Raw genomic sequence first — 25,054 nt, forward strand, 5'->3', positions numbered from 1 at the left:
TATATACGAAAATGAGAAGGCAAGTGATTTATAGAAGAAAAAATTGGCTGATCAGATGAGAAAAGCTGGGGAGTAAATGACACTTTCATGTCAAAAAATGAGACGAGGGTAAAAAGAGGGCAAAACAATCATAGGATACTATTATTTCACTATCGGAGGGAAAATGAACTGAAAAATTGAGATTCTTCAAGGTTAGCAAGAAAGCTAAAGTCTGCACACCAATACCCTAAGACGTTTAAAAATACCACTATATGAATCCCAATCTCAAACCAATAAAAGTATGCCCTAACATAACTATTTACTGACTGGCATGACACAGTAGGTCTCCTAGTAAAAAATGACACACTAAGAAAAGTCAAAGACTAATATTAATACGGACAGCAGTGCAACTTGGAAAGACTTCAGTAAACTTACATTACAAATAAACGACACTCACCATCCCTGTCTTCATCATGAACATTTAAGTACAAATATTCCAATCCTCTTCCTTTCTTGTACTCCTCTATTCCCTGAATTTTTCTGATTAAGCTTGTTTTTCCAGCTCCATCTTCACCTGTAAAAAAGGACAAATCTTTAAAATTATAACATGGATTATTTAAGAACGCTTTCTAGTGTGCCAAGAGAAAACCCAACTGGAACTAGCTTCAACCAAAAGGGTAATTTGATGGAAGATAACTAGGTAATTACACAGGTGAAGATGCGGACTTCACCTCCAGGATTCTCTCTCTTGGTATCTCTGCTCCTCTTGTCAAGTCTCCTTCTACCCTATTACAAATGGCTTCCTCCATGGGTATTTTTCAGGAGGCTCAACTCTTATGACATCCTCATTTAATCTACAAGGAACAAAAGACTCTCTCTGTCAGTTTTCAGTCTGAAGACTCTCAGGTAAAGACTATTAGTTGGCCAGCTGGGGTTATGTGCACACCCAAGGGCCACTCATGGAGGAAGGATAATACATAAAAACTGACCTGGGCAGGGAACTGTGACTGTAGCCTCACCAAAACCATGAAGCCATAAGAAATATGCACAAAGGAGAGGGGTGAGGATTGGAGATAGTGAGTTGGGCAAAAACAAGGGCAGAGAGAATGTAGACTAGACAAAAATAAAATGTAGACTTAAAAATATTAATAGCAAGAAATCATGTGATTTAAACTTGGCACAAATTTTAAAAGTTTAAAACTAGGCTAGCTAGTCAATGTTTTGGTGAGTTTTTTTTATATTGTGAATTTATTTAAATACTACATGTTACTATTTCATGGACTCGTTTTGTTATTGGCAATATTGTGTTATTGGTACTTAATAAAGGTGAGTTTCTTGGATCTAAGGACTTATGTCTGGAGACTCATGAGTTCTCTGAGAATTTAAAAGTTATTTTCATTTTCATGTTAAGCACTTAAAAAATTCTATATGTCCTGGATCTTCTGAATAACTATCTTTATATCTAAATGCTGTCAGAAAATTGCAGTACCCACCTCTGCATTGGTGTTTATCATCCTTCTGGTACCAAGCTGAGGCCAAGTGATGCAGACAGAACAGAGAAGAGAGTGGCCACATAGGTATGCCAAACTCAAAAGAAAGTGTCCCAGAGCAGTCAGTACTATTTTCAACTGTACTGGTCAGAATGGTTCTGAACCATTTCCAACATTTCACAGCAATAAGTATAGACTTAACTAGGCAATAAAGAACTTGCCATTAAATATTTACTTTTCAGTACTATTTTTGCAGTGAACCATTAAAATGGTCCAGCAAAATATAGACTGGGTTGAAAACAGGAATATCTATGATAATGACATGAGTTCCATTATGATCATGCTTAAAATGGACATCATAAGGTTAACCAGTGAAAAATAAAATACATAAATACTTCTGTCTACTATTAAACTCATTTAATTTCAGCAAAACATCATGTGTTATATTGATTACTAATCTGAATTTTATCAGTTCCATAGTTTTTATGGCATTTAATTTATAATTTGTTTCTATAGTTCAAGAACTATAAAAAAAATTTAAAGAATTTATATCTAGTCACCTCAGTAGGCATGAGCATTAGACATAATAAAAATAATCTAAATCACCGTGTGAGACCTATGAAAACTTTCTTTTAAAGAGTGTTTAAATAGGAAAGAGCAGAGGGATTTTTTTTTTTTTTTTTTGGCTGTGTTGGGTCTTCGTTGCTGCACGCGGGCTTTCTCTAGTTGCGGTGCACGGGCTTCTCATTGCAGTGGCTTCTCTTGTTGCAGAGCACGGGCTCTAGGCACGCAGGCTTCAGTAGTTGTGGCTCGACGGCTCCAGAGCGCAGGGTCAGTAGTTGTGGCGCACGGGCTTAGTTGCTCTGCGGCCTGTGAGATCTTCCCGGACCAGTGATCGAACGCATGTCCCCTGCGTTGGCAGGCAGATTCTTATCCACTGCGCCACCAGGGAAGCCCAGAGCAGAGGATTTTTAAGACAGTGAAACTATACTGTATGGTACTATAATGGTAAATACAAGTCATTAGACATTTGTCAAAACCCATCTGATGTACACCAAAAACAGACCCTCGTGTAAACTATGGACTTTGGGTGATAAGGCTGTGTCAATGTTAGTACACTGACTGTAAAAATGTAACACCGTGTGGGGTGTCAATAGTGGGGGAGGCTGTGCATATATGGGGACAGGTGGTATTTGGAAACTCTCTATACTTCCCACTCGATTTTGCTGTGAACATAAAACCACTCTAAAAAAATTAAGTTTAATAACTTAAAAAAAAAAAGAGTCTGAGTCTGTTCTATAACTTGAAAGAATCAAGATTTCTCTTATGACAGGCTACTTTCCTGAAAGGAGTCTTCTAAGTTAAAATGACACCAATTGAAAACTTATTACCCCACAGAAACAGTGTTACGTATTATACGCAAACACTTAGTACCCAGACTTATCATAGAAGCTTAAATCAAAAATACAATGTTCACTAAGAATTTTCAAAGTATAATATATAGAGATCCATAAAAATACGCAGTAATTAGTCAGATAAAATTTCACTTTATATGAGCCAGCATTTATCTTATCTCTTTAATTCCCACTTTAGATGTTAAAAAGTGAAAAAGTATCTTTATTTTTTATTTTATTTTTAAAAATTTATTTATTTATTTTTGGCTGTGCTGGGTCTTCGTTGCTGTGCGTGGACTTTCTCTAGTTGCGGCGAGCAGGGGCTGCTCTTCGTTGTGGTGCGTAGGCTTCTCATTGCGGTGGCTTCTCTTGTTGTGGAGCACGGGCTCTAGGCGCGCAGGCTTCAGTAGCTGTGGCGTGTGGGCTCAGCAGCTGTGGTGCACAGGCTTAGCTGCTCTGCGGCACGTGGGATCTTCCCGGACCAGGGATCGAACCCATGTCCCTTGCATTGGCAGGCAGATTCTTAACCACTGCGCCACCAGGGAAGTCCCAACGTATCTTTAAAAGGGTCAAAAATTTGAGTCTGTTTCAACTTCTTTTTAATATTTCAAATATATATTTTATATACAAAAGTTTCTGAAAAATATATATACTCGTAATCTTAAGCGTAAGCAAAAAGAATAAAACCATAATAATATCCCTTAGAAATAATCATCGATAATTTGGTTATCTCTGATGGTAAGATTATGAGTGATTCCTTAAGTAATAAGTTCGTGTCTTCCTTTTAGTTTATCTAATTCTAACTTTAAAGGTTTAAGTCAATAAGCTCAGAATAGATTTTGAGCCCAAATTCATGGTACCAAAAATACTGTCAATCGTAGCTGCACACGCTCACCACTCTAAGTTCTTGCACCCATCAGCACAGTGTGATGGCTGACTGCAAGTGGAAGGGGTCACCCCCACTTATCATGAGACCAGAGTTTATTCCTCCCCAGTGAATGCTGACCATCATTCATTTCACTGGACTAATGGTTCTCAAAATGCATCAGGATAACCTGGGGGGCTTGTTAAATTAACACACTGCTGGGCCTCACCTCCTGGCTTTCTCAGTCAGTAAGTCTGGGGTGGGGTCCACGCCTCTGCATTTCTAACAAGTTTCCGGTGTTGCTGATGCTGCTGGTCCAAGGACCACACTTTGGGAACTCAGACATTTAGATGTTACTTAGATGTTTACTACACTAAGCCAAGCACTAGGAATACAAAGATCCACAGGTCAAAGTTGCTGTCCTAGGAGCTCATAAATTGGAGAGGGAAAACAAACAGAAGACAATTTCAAGATACTGTCATTAGGACTGCACTTGAGATGTGCAACAAGCAGGAAACCAGACCAAAGGGAAGATCCTCGATTTGCTTGGAAGTCAAAAAGGGCTTTGCACAGAAAGTAGCACTTCAGCCAGATCTTGTAGTGTTAATGAACCATAGAGAGTTAGTCATTCCAGGAAGTAGGAAAGCATATACAGAGGCCTGGAGACAAAGAAGTGTCCTTCTAGAAAGGACAAATAATTTGAATGCATGAAATTTAGAATGTGAGGGGGAAAAGGAGCCAGAAAGTGAGAATAAAAAGGGAATGCCAGATCACAAAGGGCATCCTATGCCAGGCTGAGATGGTTAGGCTTTATCCTGAAGAGTCACTAGCAGTATTTAGGTATTTTAGAAAGACTGCTATCACAAAGGTGTGGAAGAGTGACTGACAAGGGTAGGTTTGGGAGTAAGGAGACTAGATAATAGACAATTACTGGAGTCCTAGCAAGAAATGAGGTAGGCCTGAACTAAAGTATTAGTGGTGTGGTGGGACAGCTGGACTCAAAGGCTGATTTGGCTGGGAGCTGGCAGAGAGGTTAAGGGAAACACAGAGGGCAGAGAAGTCCCTCCCTTGCCACAGCTATAGTCGCGCCACCCCTCCTGTTCCACCACTTACCTTTCGGTGGTTGGTCCTAAGTCTTCCTTGCAAGCTTCCACCTCCCCCCCGCCCCAATATTTGTGTTTCCCAGGGTTCCTTCTTCAGACCTCTATTCTTCTCGCTCTACATATAATTCTAGAGGAATCTCCACACAAGACTTCAATACCACCTATAATCTGGTGACTCATAGACTTCCTTCCAGCCTCAGTCTCTCCTGAACTACTTACTGGTCATCATTATTTGGATGTCCCATAAATAACTCACATTTCAATATGCACAGAAGTATTAATATCATTATCTTGCATTTTCCCCCCCAAACATTCACTTACATAATTATTAATAAAAGAGTCCCACATGAAGGCCCTTATCCACTGTTCCCTCTATCTAGAACATACTCTTCTATGTGTTACCTAAGCTTCTTCCCAACTTCCCTCAAATATCACTTCCTCAGGTAGGCTGCTGTCCCTAACCACCTCATTTAAAATCACAACCTCAATCAATCAATCAATCAATCAATAAAATCACAACCTCCCAACACCCCTACTGCTTCTTGTTTTTTCTCCATTGAACTTACTAACATAATACGGCTTTTTCTTTTTTTTTGCTTAGTCACTCCCTACCCTCCAAAACTCCAGAGGAACAGGCATTTTTGTGTTTTGATAACTGCTGCATCTCCAGTGCCTATTAACTCTTCATAGTGAAAAGTATATTCCTAATCCTCCTACACAGTAGCCACTGATAGACTGTCTCAAACAACAAAAAAATATGCCAAGATATTAATACAAGTTTCACAAATCCCTGAATGAACAAATGCAAATTCTGTCCCCTTACCCACTTAGGGAGGGTTCTTTTTTCTTTTTTTTTTTGGCCGTGCCCTGTGGCATACGGGATCTTAGTTCCCCGATCAGGGGTCAAACCCATGCCCCCTGCAGTGGAAGCATGGAGTCTTTTTTTTTTTTAATAATTTTATTTATTTTATTTATTTATTTTTGGCTGTGTTAGTCCTTTGTTGCTGCACGTGGGCTTTCTCTAGTTGTGGCGAGCGGGGGCCACTCTTCGTTGCAGCGCACGGGCTTCTCATTGCAGTGGCTTCTCTTGTTGTGGAGCATGGGCTCTAGGCGCGCAGGCTTCAGTAGTTGTGGCATGTGGGCTCAGTAGTTGTGGCTCGTGGGCTCTAGAGTGCAGGCTCAGCAGTTGTGGCACACGGGTTTAGCTGCTCCGTGGCACGTGGGATCTTTCCAGACCAGGGCTCAAACCCGTGTCCCCTGCACTGGCAGGTGGGTTCTTAACCACTGTGCTACCAGGGAAGTCCCAGCACGAAGTCTTCAGCACTGGACTGCTAGGGAAGTCCCGGGAGGGTTTTTAAACTTTAGTGTGCATTAACGCAAAAGCCTCAGAAGTCAGGACAGAAAAGGGATGAAATTTCAAGGCCATCAATGTACTTCTATATAAGAAAAATTAAAGGACTGTAATTTACCTCCCTTCGCCCACAGCCTAGTCAAACAGAACCATCAGTGGCTTCTGCTTCCATCTCTATGCAAGCAGCAGTAGCAGCAAACACACAGTGCCTACCGTATGCATTTAACCAGCAGTAATTCCAACACAACCACAACTCTAGCGGAATGATGATTACCTCCCATTTGAGGATACCTGGGGCTCAGAATTGTTAAAGTATCTTATCCAAAGTCTCAAACAGGTAGGAAATGACAAGGCCAGGATCTGAATTCATATGAATTGAACTCCAAAGCACCCTCTTTCCAGTATACAATAAACAATAATTAAATCTTTAGAAGACTATTAAACATACTGCTTATTATTTTTGTATTATGACAAAAGAATAAGACACTCCTGCTTCCAGGGGTCACTTATTTTCAGAAGAAAAAGAAAAATGATTTAATGCATTCCTCTCTGTGGGCAGCCTCTGAGTGATGGATGGTTATGTTCCCATTCTCCTGATTCTACCTCTAAGGACTGGGAATGAAGTTTGTTTTACTATACTAGTAATTTCTTCTCTCTTGGAATTTTAAACCTTGGGGACCCATTTTAAGAAAAATTTTACAACATTAAATTTGGAAAAAAAGAGTACTGTCAAATAAATGGAATACGGTAAATATGGTAGTTAGAGATTTTTATATGGTAAATATGGTAGTTAGAGATTTTTATATGGTAAATATGGTAGTTAGAGATTTTTTCCTCCCATTCTGTGATTTGAAATTTCTCATTTCTGGTAACAAATTACAAGTGTTCACAATGAGAATAAAGAACATTTCATAAACACACACGGGCTATAAGGAACTCTAACGACATCCTCTCTACTTAGAGATGAGGAAACTGAGGCCAGGCCACAGTCACAAAGACTGTGGGAGCATGGTGACAGTAATCCAAACCTCCCAAGAGAATCCAAGTCAACCTTCTCAAGAGTTCAACTCCCCTTTGTCCTCAGAAGAAAATATAATGAGGGAAGAAAAACAGAAGAATATCTTATTCTCAAGAATATTCTAAACCTAACTAACAGAGAAGATTCTCAAGATGTTTGAAGACGCACTTTGCTTGCTGAAACAAAATCTTTCTGGGAACAAAATTTCTCCCCTCTTCAACTTTAATGACATTTGGAAATTATAGTTGGTTGAAAATTAAACATTCATATTTTACACATTTTAAAATAAGTCTTAGGCCTCAATTATAATGACCATTTTCTGCTGCTGTCACCTTTTTTTTTTTTTTTTAACATCTAAATGAACTCTGACATGATTTGTCTTGATGGTAAATGTAGACATCTGAAAACAGACTTCCTAAAATGTCTAAGAAGGCCAATGAAGACATACTCTGTAAACAAAATCTCATTTGTTACCTACTATTTCCAGAAATCTCATCTGAGGTATTTGCAAAGATATAGTCTTGTTCTAGGGTTATACACATCTTCCAACCACATTATTTGTTAGACTGCTTTTTCTCTCTGTCTTAACCCATCGGCCTCCCAGTTCTCTTCTCTCACTACATAAACATACCACTCAAAAGTGAACATTCACCAAGTTCATACCACACTCTAATCCATTCCGCACCCTGAGTGATCTTCCTGAAACAATCATGCCACTCTCCCTCTTAAGACCCTGAAAGGGATTCTAGTTAATGATATTCATGCTGAAGTACTTAAAGGGAAATATACCAACATCTGCAATTTACTTTGCAATGCATTTTTTTTCATAGTTGCATGGTGGGACACATATGATAAGGCAAAAATAGTTAAATGTTAATGGAAAAATCTGGGTTTGGGTATATGAATATTAACTGTAAAATTCCTTCAACTTTTCTGTATGTTTGGAATTTTCACAAAATGTCAGAAGAAAAACCCTAAGGGTCTTCCTGCTGTTCTCGCAGTAAAGGGCAAACTGTAAAGGCCAATGTCCCTTGCAAAGGCCCCCTCACCTTTCCTGCCCATCTCTCACCATGTCCCACCACCTGCACGCTAGGCTCCAGCCATTCACAACTTCTTCCAGTGCAGCAGAGAGGCCTCGCTCTCTCAACTCTAAATCTTCGCACACACTTTCACTTCTTTCTGGAACATTCTTCCCCTCCCCTCACTGCACCTGGGAGAACCCTACCTTATCCTTCCTGTCTCAGTTTAGTCTCCTCTAAGAAGCTTTCTCTGACTCCAGAAGTCCGGTTAAGCACCCTCCTTTGTACTTCCACAACATACCACACACTTCATATACTTCACTGTAGTGTGTCAGCTTATTTGTGTGTTTCCTTCAGTGTGTCACGTCTGTCCCCTTCTTTCAACAAATATTCTCTGGGCAAGTTCTCTTAACAGTAAGCAAGATATAAAGTCCTTGCTTTTAAGATGCTTACAGGAAAAAAATTATCCCATTCTTAACGGGCACTTGCTTGCTTGCTCACCAAAACCAGAAACCATATCTTAGTCTCTTTGGGCTGCTGTAACAAAAACACCATAGGCTGGGTGGCTTTAAACAACAGACATGTATTTCTAACAGTTCTGGAGGCTGGGAAGTCCAAGATCAAAGTGCTGGCAGGTTTGGTGTCTAGTAAGGGCTGGCTTCCTGGGTCAGGGACAGTTTTCTCACTGTGTCCTCACATGGCAGAAAGGGTGAGAGAGCTCTCTGGCATCTCTTTTGTAAGGGCCCTAACCCCATTCATGAGGGCTCCACCTTCATGACCTAATCATCTACCAAAGACCCCACCTCCTAATGCCATCATATTGGGGGTTAGAATTTCAACATGAATTTGAGGGGACTCATTCACTCTATAGCACCTGTCCTATACAGAGAAGACCCTTTAGCAACATTCTTATTTCTTAATCACAACCACATGCAGTCTCTGTATTCATAACTATACCTCATCTGTCATTGCTTATCCTGGACCTTTACCACAATCTACTATAGTAATTCATCACTCATATCTATAAAATTTAAGCGGCTCCCTCTCATCAATAACAGATCATAAAACATACCTCCTTCACTAAACTTAGGAAAACTTTCTAGTCACTGTACCGAGCTGCCTTGCCACAGCCAATCTGAACTAAGTTTGAAGATACTAAAAAGTCCGTCATGAACCTCCTCTTTATTCTATTATACAATTAGAAGGATCAAAAAATGTTAAAATTCAGGATGTCTATGTTTGGAATTGATGGACATTTAAAAATCATCTTTAATGGCCTAACCATTCAATAAACAAAAGCCATTAAATTCCAAGTCATTTTTGGAAAACAAAACACAGAGCCTAATAGTATGAGTAAAATATAGTAAGAATTACATACATACTTCATTCTACCCAATTAATATACCTTTAGGGTGGCAAGTAGGGCAATGGGGCCTGTGTGGCTTCAAACAATGCTGAAAGAATGCACCTACGTAACATCTATGAACTTTAAGAAAGTTTTATCTTCAGTTCCTCAGCCTTCAGCTGGCAGTGAAACAGACACACCAGCATTAAGTGTGCCAGCCAAATAGTTAATGATCTGTAAACATATACTTGTACAAGTAGAGAGTTCCTGTTTAAACAGACTAAGATGAAAGCCCTTCTACAAAGCACTCTTTAGTGAGGATGTTAAAATTATTCTCTAAATAGTTCATCTAAATTTGCATTTCCATATTAGGTTTTCTTAAAGAGGGCATATTTTAAAGGTGTTTTTAAAACAAATCAGGGAATTCCCTGGTGGTGCAGCAGTTAGCATCCCATGCTTTCACTGCTGATGGCCAAGGTTCAATCCCTGGTCAGGGAACTAGGATCCCACAAGCCATGGGGCACAGCAAAAAAAAAACAAAAAAAAACAACAAAAAAAACAACAAAAACCATAACTAGAGCTTCCAAGACAAGATGGCAGAGTAGAAGAATGTGAGCCCACCTTTTCTTACAAAAACACCAAAGTCACAAATAACTGCTGAACAATCATCAACAAAAACACGCTGGAACCTACCAAAAAAGATATCCTACATCCAAAGACAAAGAATAAGTCACAATGAGACAGTAAGAGGGGGCACAATCACGATAAAATCAAATCCCATACCCACTGGATGGGCGACCCACAAACTGAAAAACAATTATACCACAGAAGTTCTCCCACAGCAGTGAAAGTTCTGAGCCCCACGTCAGGCTCCCCAGCCTGCAGGTCTGGCAATGGGAGGAAAAGCTCCCAGAGAATCTGGCTTTGAAGGCCATCAGGGTTTGACTGCAGCAATTCCACAGGACTGGGAGAAACAGAAACTCCACTCTTGGAGGGCGCACACAAGGTTTCACACACATCAGGACCCAGGGAAAAAAGCAGTGGCCTCATAAGAACCTGGACCAGACCTACCTGCTGGTATTAGAGGGTCTCTTGCAGAGGCGGGGGGCAGCTGTGGCTCACTGCGGGGACAAAGACACCGGCAGCAGTAGTTCTGGGGAGTACTCAGGGGCGTGAGCCCTCCTGGAGGTGGCCATTTTCTCACCAAGACCTGGCCCCTCCCAACAGCCTGTAGGCTCCAGTGCTGGGACGCTTCAGGCCAAACAACCAACAGGGTGGGAACACAGCCCCACCCATCAGCAGACAGACTAATACTTAAAGTCTTCCTGAGCACACAGCTCCCCACTAAACACACTCCATGACACAACCCTGCACACCAGAGGGACAACACCCACCTCCACCCACCAAGGCAAGAGCCAGTTCCTCTGACCAGGAAGCCTCCACAAACCTCTTAGACACTTTCATCCACCAGGGGGCAGACAGCAGAAGCAAGAAGAACTACAACCCTGCAGGCTGCAGAATGGAAACCACAATCACAGTAAGTTAGAGAAAATGAGATGGCAGAGGAAAATGTCCCAGATGGAGGAACAAGATAACACCCCAAAAGAACTAAGTGAAGTGGAGATAGGCAATCTACCTGAAAAAGAATTCAGAGTAATAATAGTAAAGATGAGCCGAGATCTTGGAAAAAGAATGGAGGGAGAGATCGAGAAGATACAAGAAATGTTTAACAAAGACCCAGAAGAACTAACGAACAAACAGAAATGAACAATAAATAACTGAAATAAAAAATACACTAGAAACAAACAATAGTAGAATAAATGAGACAGAAGAACGGATAAGAAGACAGAATGGTGGAAATCACTGCCACAGAACAGAATAAAGAAAAAAAGAATAAAAAAACGAAGACAGTCTAAGAAACCTCTGGGACAACACTAAACACACCAACATTCGCATTAGAGGGTTCCCAGAAGGAGAAGAGAGAGAGAAAGGACCTGAGAAAACATTTGAAGAGATAATAGCTGAAAATTTTCCTAACATGGGAAAGGAAACAGTCACCCAAGTCCAGGAAGCACAGAGAGTCCCAGGCAGGATAAACCCAAGGTGGAACATGCTGAGACACGCAGCAATCAAACTGACAAAAATTAAAGACAAAAAATATTAAAAGTAATAAATAATATACAAGGCAATTCCCATAAGGTTATCAGCTGATTTCTCAGCAGAAACTCCACAGGCCAGAAGGGAGTGGCATAATATATTGAAAGTGATGAAAGGGAAGAACCTACAACCAAGAATACTCTACTCAGCAAGGTTCTCATTCAGATTTGACAAGCAAAAGCTAAGAAAATTCAGCATTTCCTCTAAGATCAGGAACAAGACAAGGATGTCCACTCTCACCACTTTTATACAACATAGTTTTGTAAGTCCTAGCCACAGCAATCAGAGAAGAAAAAGAAATAAAAGGAATCCAAATTGGAAAAGAAGTGAAACTGTCACTGTTTGCAGATGACATGATACTATACATATAAAATCCTAAAGATACTACCAGAAAACTACTAAAGCTCATCAATGAATTCAGTAAATTTGCAGGATACAAAATAAATACACAGAAATCTATTACATTTCTATACACTAACAAAGAAAGACCAGGAAAAGAAATTAAAGAAACAATCCTATTTACCACTGCATCAAAAAGAATAAAACACCTAGGAATAAACCTACGTAAGGAGGCAAAAGACCTGTACTCGGAAAACTAAGACACTGATGAAAGAAATCGAAGATGACACAAACAGATGCAAAGATATGATATACCATGTTCTTGTATTGAAAGTATCAATACTGTCAAAATGACTATACTACCCAAGGCAATCTACAGATTTAGTGCAATCCCTACCAAATTACCAATGGCATTTTTCACAGAACTAGAACAAAAAAATTTTTAATTTGTATGGAGACACAAAAGACCCCAAATAGCCAGAGCAATCTTGATAAAGAAAAACGGAGCTGGAGGAATCAGGCTCCCTGACTTAGACTATACTACAAAGCTACAGTCATCAAAACAGTTTGATACTGGCACAAAAACAGAAATATAGATCAATGGAACAGGATAGACAGCCCAGAAATAAACCCACACACCTATGGTCAATTAATCTACAACAAAGGAGGCACAACTATACAGTGGAGAAAAGACAGTCTCTTGAATAAGTGGTGCTGAGAAAACTGGACAGCTACCTGTAAAAGAATGAAATTAGAATATCCTTTAACACCATACACAAAAAAACCCTCAAAATGGATTAAAGACCTAAACGTAAGACCTGACACTATAAAACTCTTAGAGGAAAACATAGGAAAAACACTCTGACATAAATCACAGCAATATCTTTTTTGATCCATTTCCTAGAGTAATAGAAATAAAAACAAAAATAAACAAATGGGACCTAATTAAACTCAAAAGCTTTTGCACAGCAAAGGAAACCATAAACAAACTGAAAAGACAACCCATAGACTGGGAGAAAATATTTGCAAATGATGCAAGGGATTTAAACTCCAAAATCTACAAACAGCTCATTCAGCTCAATATCAAAGAAGCAACCCAATCCAAAAGTGGGCAGAAGACCTAAATAGACATTTCTCCAAAGAAGACATACAGATAGCCAAGAGACACATGAAAAGATGCTCAACATCACTAATTATTAGAGAAACGCAAATCAAAGCTACAACGAGGGACTTCCCTGGTGGCGCAGTGGTTAAGAATACGCCCGCCAATACAGGGGACATGGGTTCGAGCCCTGGTCCAGGAATATCCCACATGCCATGGAGCAACTAAGCCTGAGCGCCACAACTACTGAGCCTGCGCTGTGGAGCCTGTGAGCCACAACTACTGAGCCTGTGTGACACAACTACTGAAGCCCGCACACCTAGAACCTGTGCTCTGCAGTAAGAGAAGCCACCACAATGAGAAGCCCGTGCACTGCAACGAAGTGTAGTGCCCGCTCGCCACAACTAGAGAAAAGCCTATGCGCAGCAACGAAGACCCAATGCAGCCAAAGGGAAAAAAAATGCAATGAGATATCACTTTACACCACTCAGAATGGCCATCATCAAAAAGTCTACAAACAATAAATGCTGGAGAGGGTGTGGAGAAAAGGGAACCCTCCTATGTTGGTGGGAATGTAAATTGGTACAGTCACTATGGAGAACAGTATGGAGGTTCCTTAAAAAACTAAGAACAGAGCTACCATATGATCCAGCAATCTCACTCCTGGGTATATATCCAGAGAAGACCAAGGTTCAAAAGGATACACGCACCCCGATGTTCAATGCAGCGCTGTTTACAATACCCAGGACATGGAAGCAACCTAAATGTCCATCAACAGAGGAATGGATAAAAAGGATGCAGTACATATATACAATGGAATATTACTCAGCCATTAAAAAGAATGAAATAATGCCATTTGCAGCAACATGGATGGACCTGGAGATGATCATACTAACTGAAGTAAGTCAAACAGATAAAGACAAATATCATATGATATCACTTATATGTAGAATCTATAAAAATGATACAGTGGGGCTTCCCTGGTGGCGCAGTGGTTAAGAATCTGCCTGCCAATGCAGGGGACACGGGTTTGAGCCCTGGTCCAGGAAGATCCCACATGCCACGGAGCAACTAAGCCCATGCGCTACAACTACTGAGCCTGTGCTCTAGAGCTCGCAAGCCACAACTACTGAAGCCCACACACCTACAGCCCGTGCTCCACAACAAGAGAAGGCACTACAATGAGAAGCCCGCGCACCGCAAAGAAGAGTGGCCCCTGCTAGCCACAACTAGAGAAAGCCTGCGTGCAGCAACTAAGACCCAATGCAGCCATAAATTAATTAATTAATTAATTAATTTAAAATATGATACAAATGAACTTATACACAAAACAGAAACAGACTCATAGAATGAAACAAACTTATGGTTACCAAAGGGGAAAGGCGGGCGGGTTGAGGGTGGGGGGTGGTGATGGAGATAAATTGGGAGTTTGGGATTGACATGTACACACAACTATTTTTAAAATAGATAACCAACAAGGACCTACTGTATAGCACAGGGAACTCTGCTCCACATTCTATAATAACCTAAATGGGAAAAGTATTTGGAAAAGAATAGATACATGTATATGCATAACTGATTCATTTTGCTATACACCTGAAACTAACACAACATTGTTAATCAACTATACCCCAACATAAAATAAAAATTTTTTAAAAAAACTAACTTTTCATTAGATCAAATTCTATTATAATAAAGTTATTTTCATGTCCTCATCCAGGCACTGGGCAACTTTTTCTGTAAGGGACTAGACAGCAATATTGTAGGCTTTGCAGGTCACATAAGGTCTCTGTCACATATTTATCTTTAGTTCCCCCCCCAACTCTTTAAAAAAGTAAAAAACAAACCAACCCCATTCTTAGCTTGCTGGCCATACTAAAACAGTCTATAGGCCAAACCCTGTCCTAGTGGATGGACCAAAAGGAGGAAAGATTTGTTGATCCAATTACAGTGAAATTCTCCATAGCAAATAAGCCTGTATTTCAAATTATTTGTCTGAACCCTATTCAGATAAGTCACTCTCTGTGAGTGAACCAAGTACAGGGTCCAAGCACTCAAAAGAACTTCGGTTTTACCATAAAGCAGTAACAGCCATCAACTCTCACTTCTCAGCTCAAATTTGAAAACCAAATTGATTACAAAAGAAAAACTCAAAAAAAAAAAAAAAAAAAAAAAAGAAAAACTCCACACAAAGTCACCAAAACAGTATAGAGGTAAAGGTGTGCTCATGATATTGTTTTATGTCCTCAAAACATCTAATTCAGCAATACAATGTACTGTCCATAAACTTTATAATGATAATTTAATTAATGAATTAAATACGTGAAGATCTAGGGGATGTGATTTCCAACTATAACATCGTCACCATTAGATGTGTGAACCCGGACAAGTCAGGTATTTCCATTTGCTCCCTGTCTTCTAAACAGAGGGGGAGGTAAATCCAGACAATCTTTAAAGTGATGGATTTAAAATTCTTTGACTATTACAATTCATACCTCCTTGATCAGTGATACACTAGAAAAAAATTTTTTTATAAGACATCAACAGTGTTTTAAAAAGACAACATAAAAACATGAATCATGAAAATGAGCAGTCAGAACACTAAGTACACACAATACGTTAGCAACAGCTATCTTGAACACTTCCCATGTATGCCACTGTTTGAAGTGTTTTACAAACATTACCTCATACAATCCTCACGATAATCCTAAAAGGCAAACAGTATAATCTGAAAGATTAAGCAATTTGCTAAAGAAGGGTCAGGATTTAAATCCAGCAATGCTCCTCCACACTACTGTCACTGTCATTGATCGGGAGCAGCTTCCAGTCTTCTCCCCCCAGCTCAAGACAGACAGGGATGACAAAAGGTAAAATTAAGCAGCACTCTGCCTCCCTTTCCTCCCAGTTTCCTTTCCTGCTATCGTGGAAAGCTGAAGCACTGTACTCTTCTTGCTCAGCACAGGTCTGTGTGCCTGATGCCTGCTTTCTATGCAGACCTTTGATTCACACTTCCACACTTCTGTAGGAAACTTTATGGTCCACAGCATCATGACAGAGAGAATTCTAACCTGCCATATTCCTTCTTTATCCAAGTAAGATACCAACATTGTAAAATTAACATTTTTGATTTGACTTTGTATGATATAAAATAAATTATCCTATTTTACCTGAAAGCTCTGGTGACAAGAGCCATGAGGAGTCATCACTGGAGGTACTTTTGGGCTTGGACCTTCTTCATGGCCTCCCATAAATTATCTGATGACCCAGATAGGGTGGGGGGTTTTGATCTGCTGTCCATCTCACAAAGAGCATCTCCTCCCTTGCCTCAGCCGGCAAGAGCAGGGAGAAACTTAACCAGCTGTAGCATCTGCACCCGGTGATTCAAGACTACCTCCCTCCAATACGTCAAGGAGTGCACGGACAGTGGAAAGTTAGACAAACCCAACCCTGAATCCTAGCTCAGCTGTGTAACCTGGGGTTCAAAGCCCTCTTCTCCAAAACAGTGAACATGCTACATAGTAAAGTACCTAGCAGAACACTCAAGTAACAAGCATAATATATGATACTCCCACCCCATCAGTTGGCCAAAGCCCTACCTTTGAATATCATCATTCAGCAATCCACATCACATTAAAAAATAGAACTTATTCCTTTATCATTTCTCTCACTCTTGCAGCCTGACTAGACATGAACTGAAAACCACTGAGTTTAATTCAATAAACATTCACCAAGGCCAACAAGTGCTGATCCCAATGGTTATTAACAGTTCCTATGCTCCAGAAGGTCAAAGTCACACTAATGCAATAGTTCTTAATTAACAAACATGAAATATATTTTACAATAAAATTGCCTTTAAATTAACATGCCAATTTTTAACCTACCTACCAGATAGGCAAAGATTAAAATGAATAATCCTTGGTGTCAGCAATAGTGCTAGACAAACAAGTACTTTCACATACTGATGGTGGGAATGTAGAATGGTACAGCTTTCCAAAAATACTGTTTAGTAATATACAAAAAGACTTAAAATATATATACTTTTGACCCAGCAATTCAACTTACAAGAATTTATCCCAAAGATAATATTTGGCAAGTGGAAAATGGGGTATAACAATAATAATCTGTTTACCAATCTTATAATTATGACAGAGCCATATATTTTATTCAGTCATTAAAAGGGAAGAAATCCATATCTACTGCCACGCAAAAAAACCCTCTGATACATAAAGAAAAAACATCTGACTTCAAAATACAAGGTATGAGCCTATTTTGTTTAAAAAACAAATATACACATAGAAAAAATGAACATTCCTATCCTCATAAATTTTTTTTTCTCTCTCTCTGGCAAGAAACATGTATTACTTTTATAATTTAAAACAGTGAATACTAATTTTAAGAGGAAGGTATGTTACACATAATTTCTTTCAGTTCTTTTAATCCCAGGAACTATGAAAGAATCTCAGTTAGGAGGCTGTAATTTGCCCACAATCCCACAGCTTCAAATGGTAGGAAGGGCTGACTCCCACACCTGGGGGGCCTCTAGTTAAGGACTCTTCCACACCTGAGCACCCTGGGCCTTTTCACCACGTTCTTAGCTACAGCAACACGTTCCCTTAGTCCTGCAGTGTCCTCCTCCCCACCCTACTTAGCAAAATTTTACTCAGATACCACCTTTTCCATAAAAACTTATGTAAGCTATTTAGCAATTATTTCAGACTGGCATTTGATTTTTTTACTATATACTTTGAGTCCTTCCCCACAGAAGGTTATAAGCTCCTGGAGGGCTCGGACCTAGTGAGCCCCGTTTCCTCCAGATGACCCAGCAGAGCATTTTATGCACAGCACGTTCTAATAAATGCTTGATGAACAAATAAATAAAGAGGTTACCTGTGAAGTCTAACAGCCACTGCCCTGACTTTAGAAATAAGGCCCCAAAATGTTAGTCCATGGTCACTCAATAGCAACAGTCCCATGCTGAACTTGGGTCTTTTCTTTTTCCCAACTCAAAGCTCCTGTGTGTTTTGCATTTTCAAAGTACTTTTGCTGACCTTCTCTCACATGCACTTCACACCAGCTGAATTACCACTGTACTGGTTGACATCTGTAGTTCTTCCAGCTCTGTTTTCTGTTTTTGACAGCAGCACTAAGGGGAAATATATGAACCACTCTTGACATTTCTTAAACCTGCATTGAAACTATACCTCTAGCTGGAATAAAGTAAAAGCTGGTCATCAATCATCCAACGTTTATTTACTGAGCACCTATTAGGGGTGAAACATCATATTCCATTAACCAGAAACCTCTATTAACTGGCACCTGTGCTTACTGATAAAATTGATGCCCGTAATAGCCTAAAGCAGGGGTCTACAAATGAGCCCACAGGCCAAATCTGGTCTGCTGCCTGTTTTATTTATTTATTTATTTTTAAAAATTTATTTATTTATTTTTGGGTGTGTTGGGTCTTCGTTTCTGTGCGAGGGCTTTCTCTAGTTGGGGCAAGCGGGGGCCACTCTTCATCGTGGTGCGCAGGCCTCTCACTGTCGCGGCCTCTCGTTGCGGAGCACAGGCTCCAGACATGCAGGCTCAGTAGTTGTGGCTCACGGGCCCATTTGCTCCGCGGCATGTGGGATCTTCCCAGACCAGGGCTTGAACCCGTGTCCCCTGCATTGGGAGGTGCTGCCTGTTTTTGTAAATAAAATTTTACTAAATACTGCCACACCCATCCACTTATGGATTATCTATGGCTCTTTGGAGGCTACAAGGGCAGAGTTGAGTAGTTACAACAGAGACCATTATGGCTCACAGAGCCTGGATTATTTACTATGTGGCCTTAATAGATTGCTGACCATCATAAAATATCAATATGCCATTGGACTCTCAAAAACATTTTATATTTTTTAGCAGTAGTGACACATAACAGGCAATAGTTTCGTTAATCCTTTGAAAATTACCAGTCCAGTATCGTATATGTGGTAACACTATTCCTTGCATCACATTCCCATAACCAATCATGCCAGAAAACAGCATCTACTGATAAAAATCTGTGTTTCCCACAAGTCATATAACCTTGGGGATCTTTAATCCCAGCTTCTCCCAAAATTAAGTTTCTGACTGAACAATCTCATTATTTTTAGAGTAAGTCCTCACACAGAAAACCATTCACTTCCTTGACAAGTTACTTCTCTGAACAGATCTCTAGTCCAGTGTATATCTTAAGGTTTCCTACTTGCAATAATTCAAACATAATAGAAACTAGTTTTACTCCTGATGATGCTCAGTATTTTGTGGGGCTTTCTTTGGCTGCACATTATCCTGAATTAGCACCTTCGGGAAAAATGCAGACACGAGATTTCTTCCCTGAGTGGAATCAAACAGCCCACGTATACAAAGAAATACTTTATTAATTTAAACCCAATTGCAATATGTTCTCAAGACATTTCTTTAAAAATATACAACTCACAAGCTTTACAATTAGAAATAATTACAGAATGTCAGAAGAGATAAGACTTGAGATGACTAAATCCAAATATCTTAATTCACAGATGAGAAAGATGAGGCTTACATGATTTACCGAAGGGCCAACTAGTTTTCATTAATTCATGCTGGCCTTAAATCAGGAAGTTATACTGATGTCTCTTCTATAAGCCAGGCACTGTGCTGAGGTCCAGGGCTACATATGTATCTTCACAGACAATGAATTCAATTAATCTTTATCAGTAAGATTTTTTTGCAGTGAGACAGATTACATCACGAGAATCAGATAAAATTCCTTAATAACTGCTAAACATCTTTTTGCGTTTCCTACAAAGAAAGCTCTCTTTCTGTAGAGAGACAGTCCAGTGGAGCCAGGCTGCACAATTCAGAATCCTGATGTTGCCCCTTTCTGGCTATATAACCTCACAGCAATTTAATTAACAGCTCTGTGTTTGTTTCCTGATCTTTAAGGGGATAATCACGGTATGTAAACAATCCTTATGTGCTGGTACAGGTAAGTGCTCTATAAATTTTAGGTATCATTGTTGTTGTTATTTTCCTTAGGTAGTTTTCTTACCAAAACATGGTTAAGTAACCAAGGTATGAAGAAAGTGCCCTCAAAAACAGCTACTGAAATACATGTAATTACAATCTCTGTAGTAAAGTTTGATTAAATATAAAGGGTAAAGAGAAAAATCAGTTCTTCAAAGGACCATTTATAAGTTAAATCCTACTTAAAATACATGCACAAGGAATTTTGCCTTTTAGGGACTTCCCTGGTGGTCCACTGGTTACGAATCCACCTTCCAATGCAGGGGACGCAGGTTCGATCACTGGTCGGAACTAAGATCCCACATGCAGTGGGGCAACTAAGCCAGCGCGCCACAACTACTGAGCCCGCGTGCTCCAGAGCCCACAAGCCCTCACGCCACAGCGAAAGACCCTATGTGCCACAACTAAGACCCAACGCAGTCAAATGAATAAATAAATATTTAAAAAAGTTTTTCCTTTTAATATTAAGAACAAACAAGTTCATTCTCAAAATCTTTCATGAAACAATGGTTAAATGCTAATGCCATAGTGTTTCTGGGTTTCACTAGGGGTCAGGCCCCGGTAGAGTAAATGACTGCTTCAACACAAATGCCATGGCAACAGACGTGTCCCTCATTAAGCTACATCCTAGAATCCAACAAATATTTGGATTTTACTTTAAAATAATCATTAGTATTTTTACTCAAAGATGGCCTTTTAAAAAAGTTATGCAGTAGGAAGAGTACGTGGCACTTCCTCCCTTGAAGGAACTTCTATCAAGTTGGAAAACCAGGCCAGAGCCACAGAAGGCACGGTCTTTACAGCTGTGTGACCTCGGAAAACTCACTGAACAGGTCTCTAAGATTCAGTACCTCATCTATAATTGGTGTTAACATCTATCTCCCAGGTTTTGGGGGGAATGGGGAAAGGGGGACAGAGGAGGCAAACTAAGATTCGTATGAAAATGCTTTGAGGATGGCTTACACACATGCACACGTTGCAAGTTCTGACCCCTTTCACCCACAGGCAGTGGGAGGGGAGGCCGTGTAGCAAGGTAAAGTTAAACTGTAATTTGTGTTTGGGGTACTTAAGCCTTGATCAATGTTCCTATTCTATACAGTTGCTGGAAACGTAAAACCTTGTTATAGTCTCAGATTTGGTTTTTTAAATACGAGACTCCAGAGATCACCGTAATTCATGAAAGACATATTAGGGCCAAGCATCCTCCTGCCTAGCACCTTCAAACTCATAACAAAGAAAACCACAATCCCTATTTCTCTATTTCTCCCCTCTACCAGCATAAACTGAATGCGGCCATAATATGTGATGGTAAAATGTCTTTAAGAAATCTTTAGAGGTATTCTAGAAAATTAACCCTATTTATGTAATCAGTATAAAAATCTGTTATCAGCTTTTTCCAAAGCTGAAAAGGACTTTGATGAAAGTCCCAATAGGAACAGTACTCAAAAATTTTTTTTAATTTTAAGCTTGTATAACTTGATACTAGATGGAGCTTTATGAACTATTAAGCTCATATAAGGGACTTCCCTGGTGGTCCAATGGTTAAGACTCTGCACTTCCACTGCAAGGGGCACAGGTCTGATCCCCAGTTGGGGAATTAAGATCCTGCGTGCCGCATGGTGTGGCCAAAAAATAAAATAAATTAAAAAAAAAAAAGCTTATATAAAAGGAAATTTAATCTGTTCTAAGTTTGGAAGGATGGAGGTCTAGAGCCTCTAAATATATTCAGCCATATGCACTGACCCAGTGTCAAAGGCAGACTAAAAAAAGGGTTTAAAAAAAAAAGCATGGTGCAACCTCAGTGCAAATTAGGAACGTTAAGAAATGAACAAAACTGTCACTTTTGTTTCACTAAAAACAGAACCATCTAACTAACATCTAGTGCACAGGAATAACTGGGAGGAACTTATAAAATGAAAACAAAATTCAGGAATCTTATCTTTACAATGGCAGTATTTGAAAAGAAGTCTTATTTAACTTAGAGTATTTGAAACATAACCCACTTCAATGAGGTCACTTTGTGTTAGGTCCATTTTAGTTTAGCACTTAATAGTAATTTGTTTAAACTAGTAACCTGAAAACATTTTCTGAACTTTTTTTTGCTCTTGGATCCTAATCTATCTCTGCCCTATAAATATCAGTTACGTAGGCACTAACTCAATTTTTAAAAAGAGTTCTGATAAAATATTTTCTAATCCAGTTAAGAGACTCATCACAAAAAGTCACTGTGCTGTTATCACTTCACAAACATTATCTCATTCAGTTCTCCCCATAACACTAGGAAGTAGGCATTATTATTTCTATAACATCCATTTTAAGGAAGAAGAAATTGAGGGTCATAGAAGTCAAAGAACTTGCTTAAGATCATAGGACTAGTATGTAATAGGGTCATGAATGAACCCAGGTGAATCCGCAGTAGGTACTTTCAATCACATTAAAAGCAAAGGTAGGGACTTCCCTGTTGGTACAATGGTAAAGAATCCGCCTGCCAATGCAGGGGACCCGGGTTCGAGCCCTGGTCCGGGAAGATCCCACATGCCGTGGAGCAACTAAGCCCGTGTGCCACAACTACTGAACCTGCATGCCACAACTACTGAGGCCCGCGCGCCTAGAGCCTGTGCTCCACAAGAGAAGCCACCGCAATGACAAGCCCACACACCGCAACAAAGAGTAACCCCCGCTCGCCGGAACTAGAGAAAGCCAGAGCACAGCACCGAAGACCCAACACGGCCAAAAATAAAAATAAATAAATAAAGTGATATATATTAAAAAAAAAAAAACAAAGGTAACACTAATTTTTCAACTAGCTCCAGTAACTTTAAATAAATAACGCCAAGAATTATATATTGTAGATTGTCAAGAGTTCATGAAAAATAATTTGTTTCTACCTAAACATTCCCATTAAAAGCGGACCCTGACAAGTATCATTTGACTTCTTTGTTTCCCTTCCTGTTTTTAAATGAACATTAAAAAGTCTTGAGACATCAATACCAAAGTTTTAAAATTCAACGATCATCCTATAAGCCAAACTTCAAATTTTCACATCTAAAGAATATGAAAGAATCTCTAAGTTACTTTGGAGCTAAGCCTGCAAAAATGTGAACCTGTGAATTGTTCTCCACGTCCACCCCCAGAGTCAGTAAAGAAACAAAATACTTCCAGAGAGCAGAGGGAATATAGAACAATCAGGAGATTTGAGACATTAGACCATTTCTCCTTATTACACCCGTCAGGCCGAAGGGACTGAACGAGAAAGGTAAACGTTTACTGCACTTTACAAAATTCAGAATTATAAGTGACAGTGAAAAAGACAGCTGCAACACGAGCCCACTGTACCCGCAAAAGCTGAATCAAATAATTACATTTATCACGACTACACCAGGTCTCATTTCTAGCTTCTGTAAATTATACAAAGAGCCGGCTATTAAATATTGATGGCATGCCATTTGCACTGGAGCTATCGCGAAGAGCCTCCTGCTACCAATTTTTGTCATGAAAGAAAAACCATCCTTATTTTCTAGGTAAACCCCAAGCCACTAGAATCTCTCAGATGGGCTATCGCATTGTCCTTCCCGGAGGAAGCTGTCAGGGCCAACCCCACACATCCAGGGGAGGAGAAACTTTCAGGGGAGGGCGGGTCCCTGCAGGTCCCGGGGCAGGGGTCCCTGTTCTCCTTCTGCCCCAGCTGTCAGCCACAGGTCGGGCGGCGGGGCGGGGCCAGCCCCGGCTGTCCGCACAAAGCGAGCCAGAGAGCGGCGGGCGGACTCAGACCCAGGCCACGCTGGGGGGCCGCGCAGGGCGGAGCAGGTCGGGGCACTTACCCAGCAGCAGCACATTCTTCCCCGCGGGGAGCTTGGAGCGCGAGCGGGTGGAGACCTCGCTGAGGATGCAGGACCTGGCGGGGAGCAAGGCGCACGCTCAGGCTGGAGCCCCGCGAGGGAGAAACGGCACCAGCCTCGCGCGCCCGGGCGGGGGCGGCCGAGAACGCGGCGGCCTGGGCCGGGCGCCGAGCTCCGGCGGGCACGCGACCCCGGGGCGTCCCCGGCCCGGGGGTACCGGCAGGGACCGGGGAAGGGTGCGGTCCTTACCAAAGGTTCTGCCCGTCCTCGTCGTCCCCTGCCGCGGCGCCGCCGTTGCCCGAGGTTAGCTCGTTGGCCAAGGGGCCGCCCGTGTAAGTCGAGGTTAATCCCCCCGGAGAGGAACCGAAAGAGCCGACTCGTCCCACAGCCGCCATCTTGGTCGGGAATCTCACCGGTCCCGGCAAAGCTGAATGAGCCAGGCGGCGGCGGCGGCGGCGGCGGAGGCGAGAACCCGGATATGCAGCGTTTGGCGCACGGCGGCGGGGCGGGGCCTGCGGGGGTGGGGCCCAGGCCCTGCAGGGACTGACGGAGCGAGAGACGGCGAACTGCGCGTGCGTAGCAGGCCGCCAGCCGGCGAGGAGGAGATGCGCGTGCGCAGGTGGCCCGGCGGGCTGCCGTGCTGCAGACCTAGTCGTCCTGAGCTCGGCGGGCTGAAGTGCTTCGCGCCACCCCCTCCCCAGCCCTAGGCTGCAGCTGGGCGTGCTGGGGTGTGTCAGGTGAACAGTGCTCCCTCCCACTCTTCAGTCGGGTCCACAAACCCCGCAGCGGGTGTGGAATTGCTGCCCTGTCATTGCCGTCCCGCCTGCTGCAGTTGGAATTGGTTGTTCTTTGTACGTAATACAAAAGAGATTCCTAATTTCATCCTGGAATCTCTTTTCACCATTGTTCTGCAAATTCTCTGCCTCATTCCTGTGTCGTCTTCTTTCTTATCTTAGTGGAGAACTTTCTCCATTAGTTTTATGAGAAAAAGGTGTATGGCTACATTTTTGGAGACCTGTGTATTCAA

The 25,054-nt window shown here is 41.1% G+C and overlaps 1 protein-coding gene across 1 annotated transcript in view; it reads right to left on the minus strand.

Annotated features, from left to right (window-relative positions):
* Positions 1-24,854, minus strand: part of DYNC1LI1 (dynein cytoplasmic 1 light intermediate chain 1) — a 47,518-nt gene extending 22,664 nt beyond the window's left edge. Inside the window, exons 1-3 of the mRNA XM_036869394.1 lie at positions 24,277-24,854; positions 24,010-24,083; positions 437-553 (exon numbers count right to left, since the gene is read on the minus strand). Coding sequence (XP_036725289.1) covers positions 437-553; positions 24,010-24,083; positions 24,277-24,422 — 337 coding nt within the window. The 5' untranslated portion in view covers positions 24,423-24,854. The remainder of the gene's footprint in view (positions 1-436; positions 554-24,009; positions 24,084-24,276) is intronic.
* Positions 24,855-25,054: the final 200 nt, after the last annotated feature.

Source organism: Balaenoptera musculus, chromosome 11, assembly GCF_009873245.2.
Source record: "Balaenoptera musculus isolate JJ_BM4_2016_0621 chromosome 11, mBalMus1.pri.v3, whole genome shotgun sequence".
Lineage (NCBI taxonomy): Eukaryota > Metazoa > Chordata > Mammalia > Artiodactyla > Balaenopteridae > Balaenoptera > Balaenoptera musculus.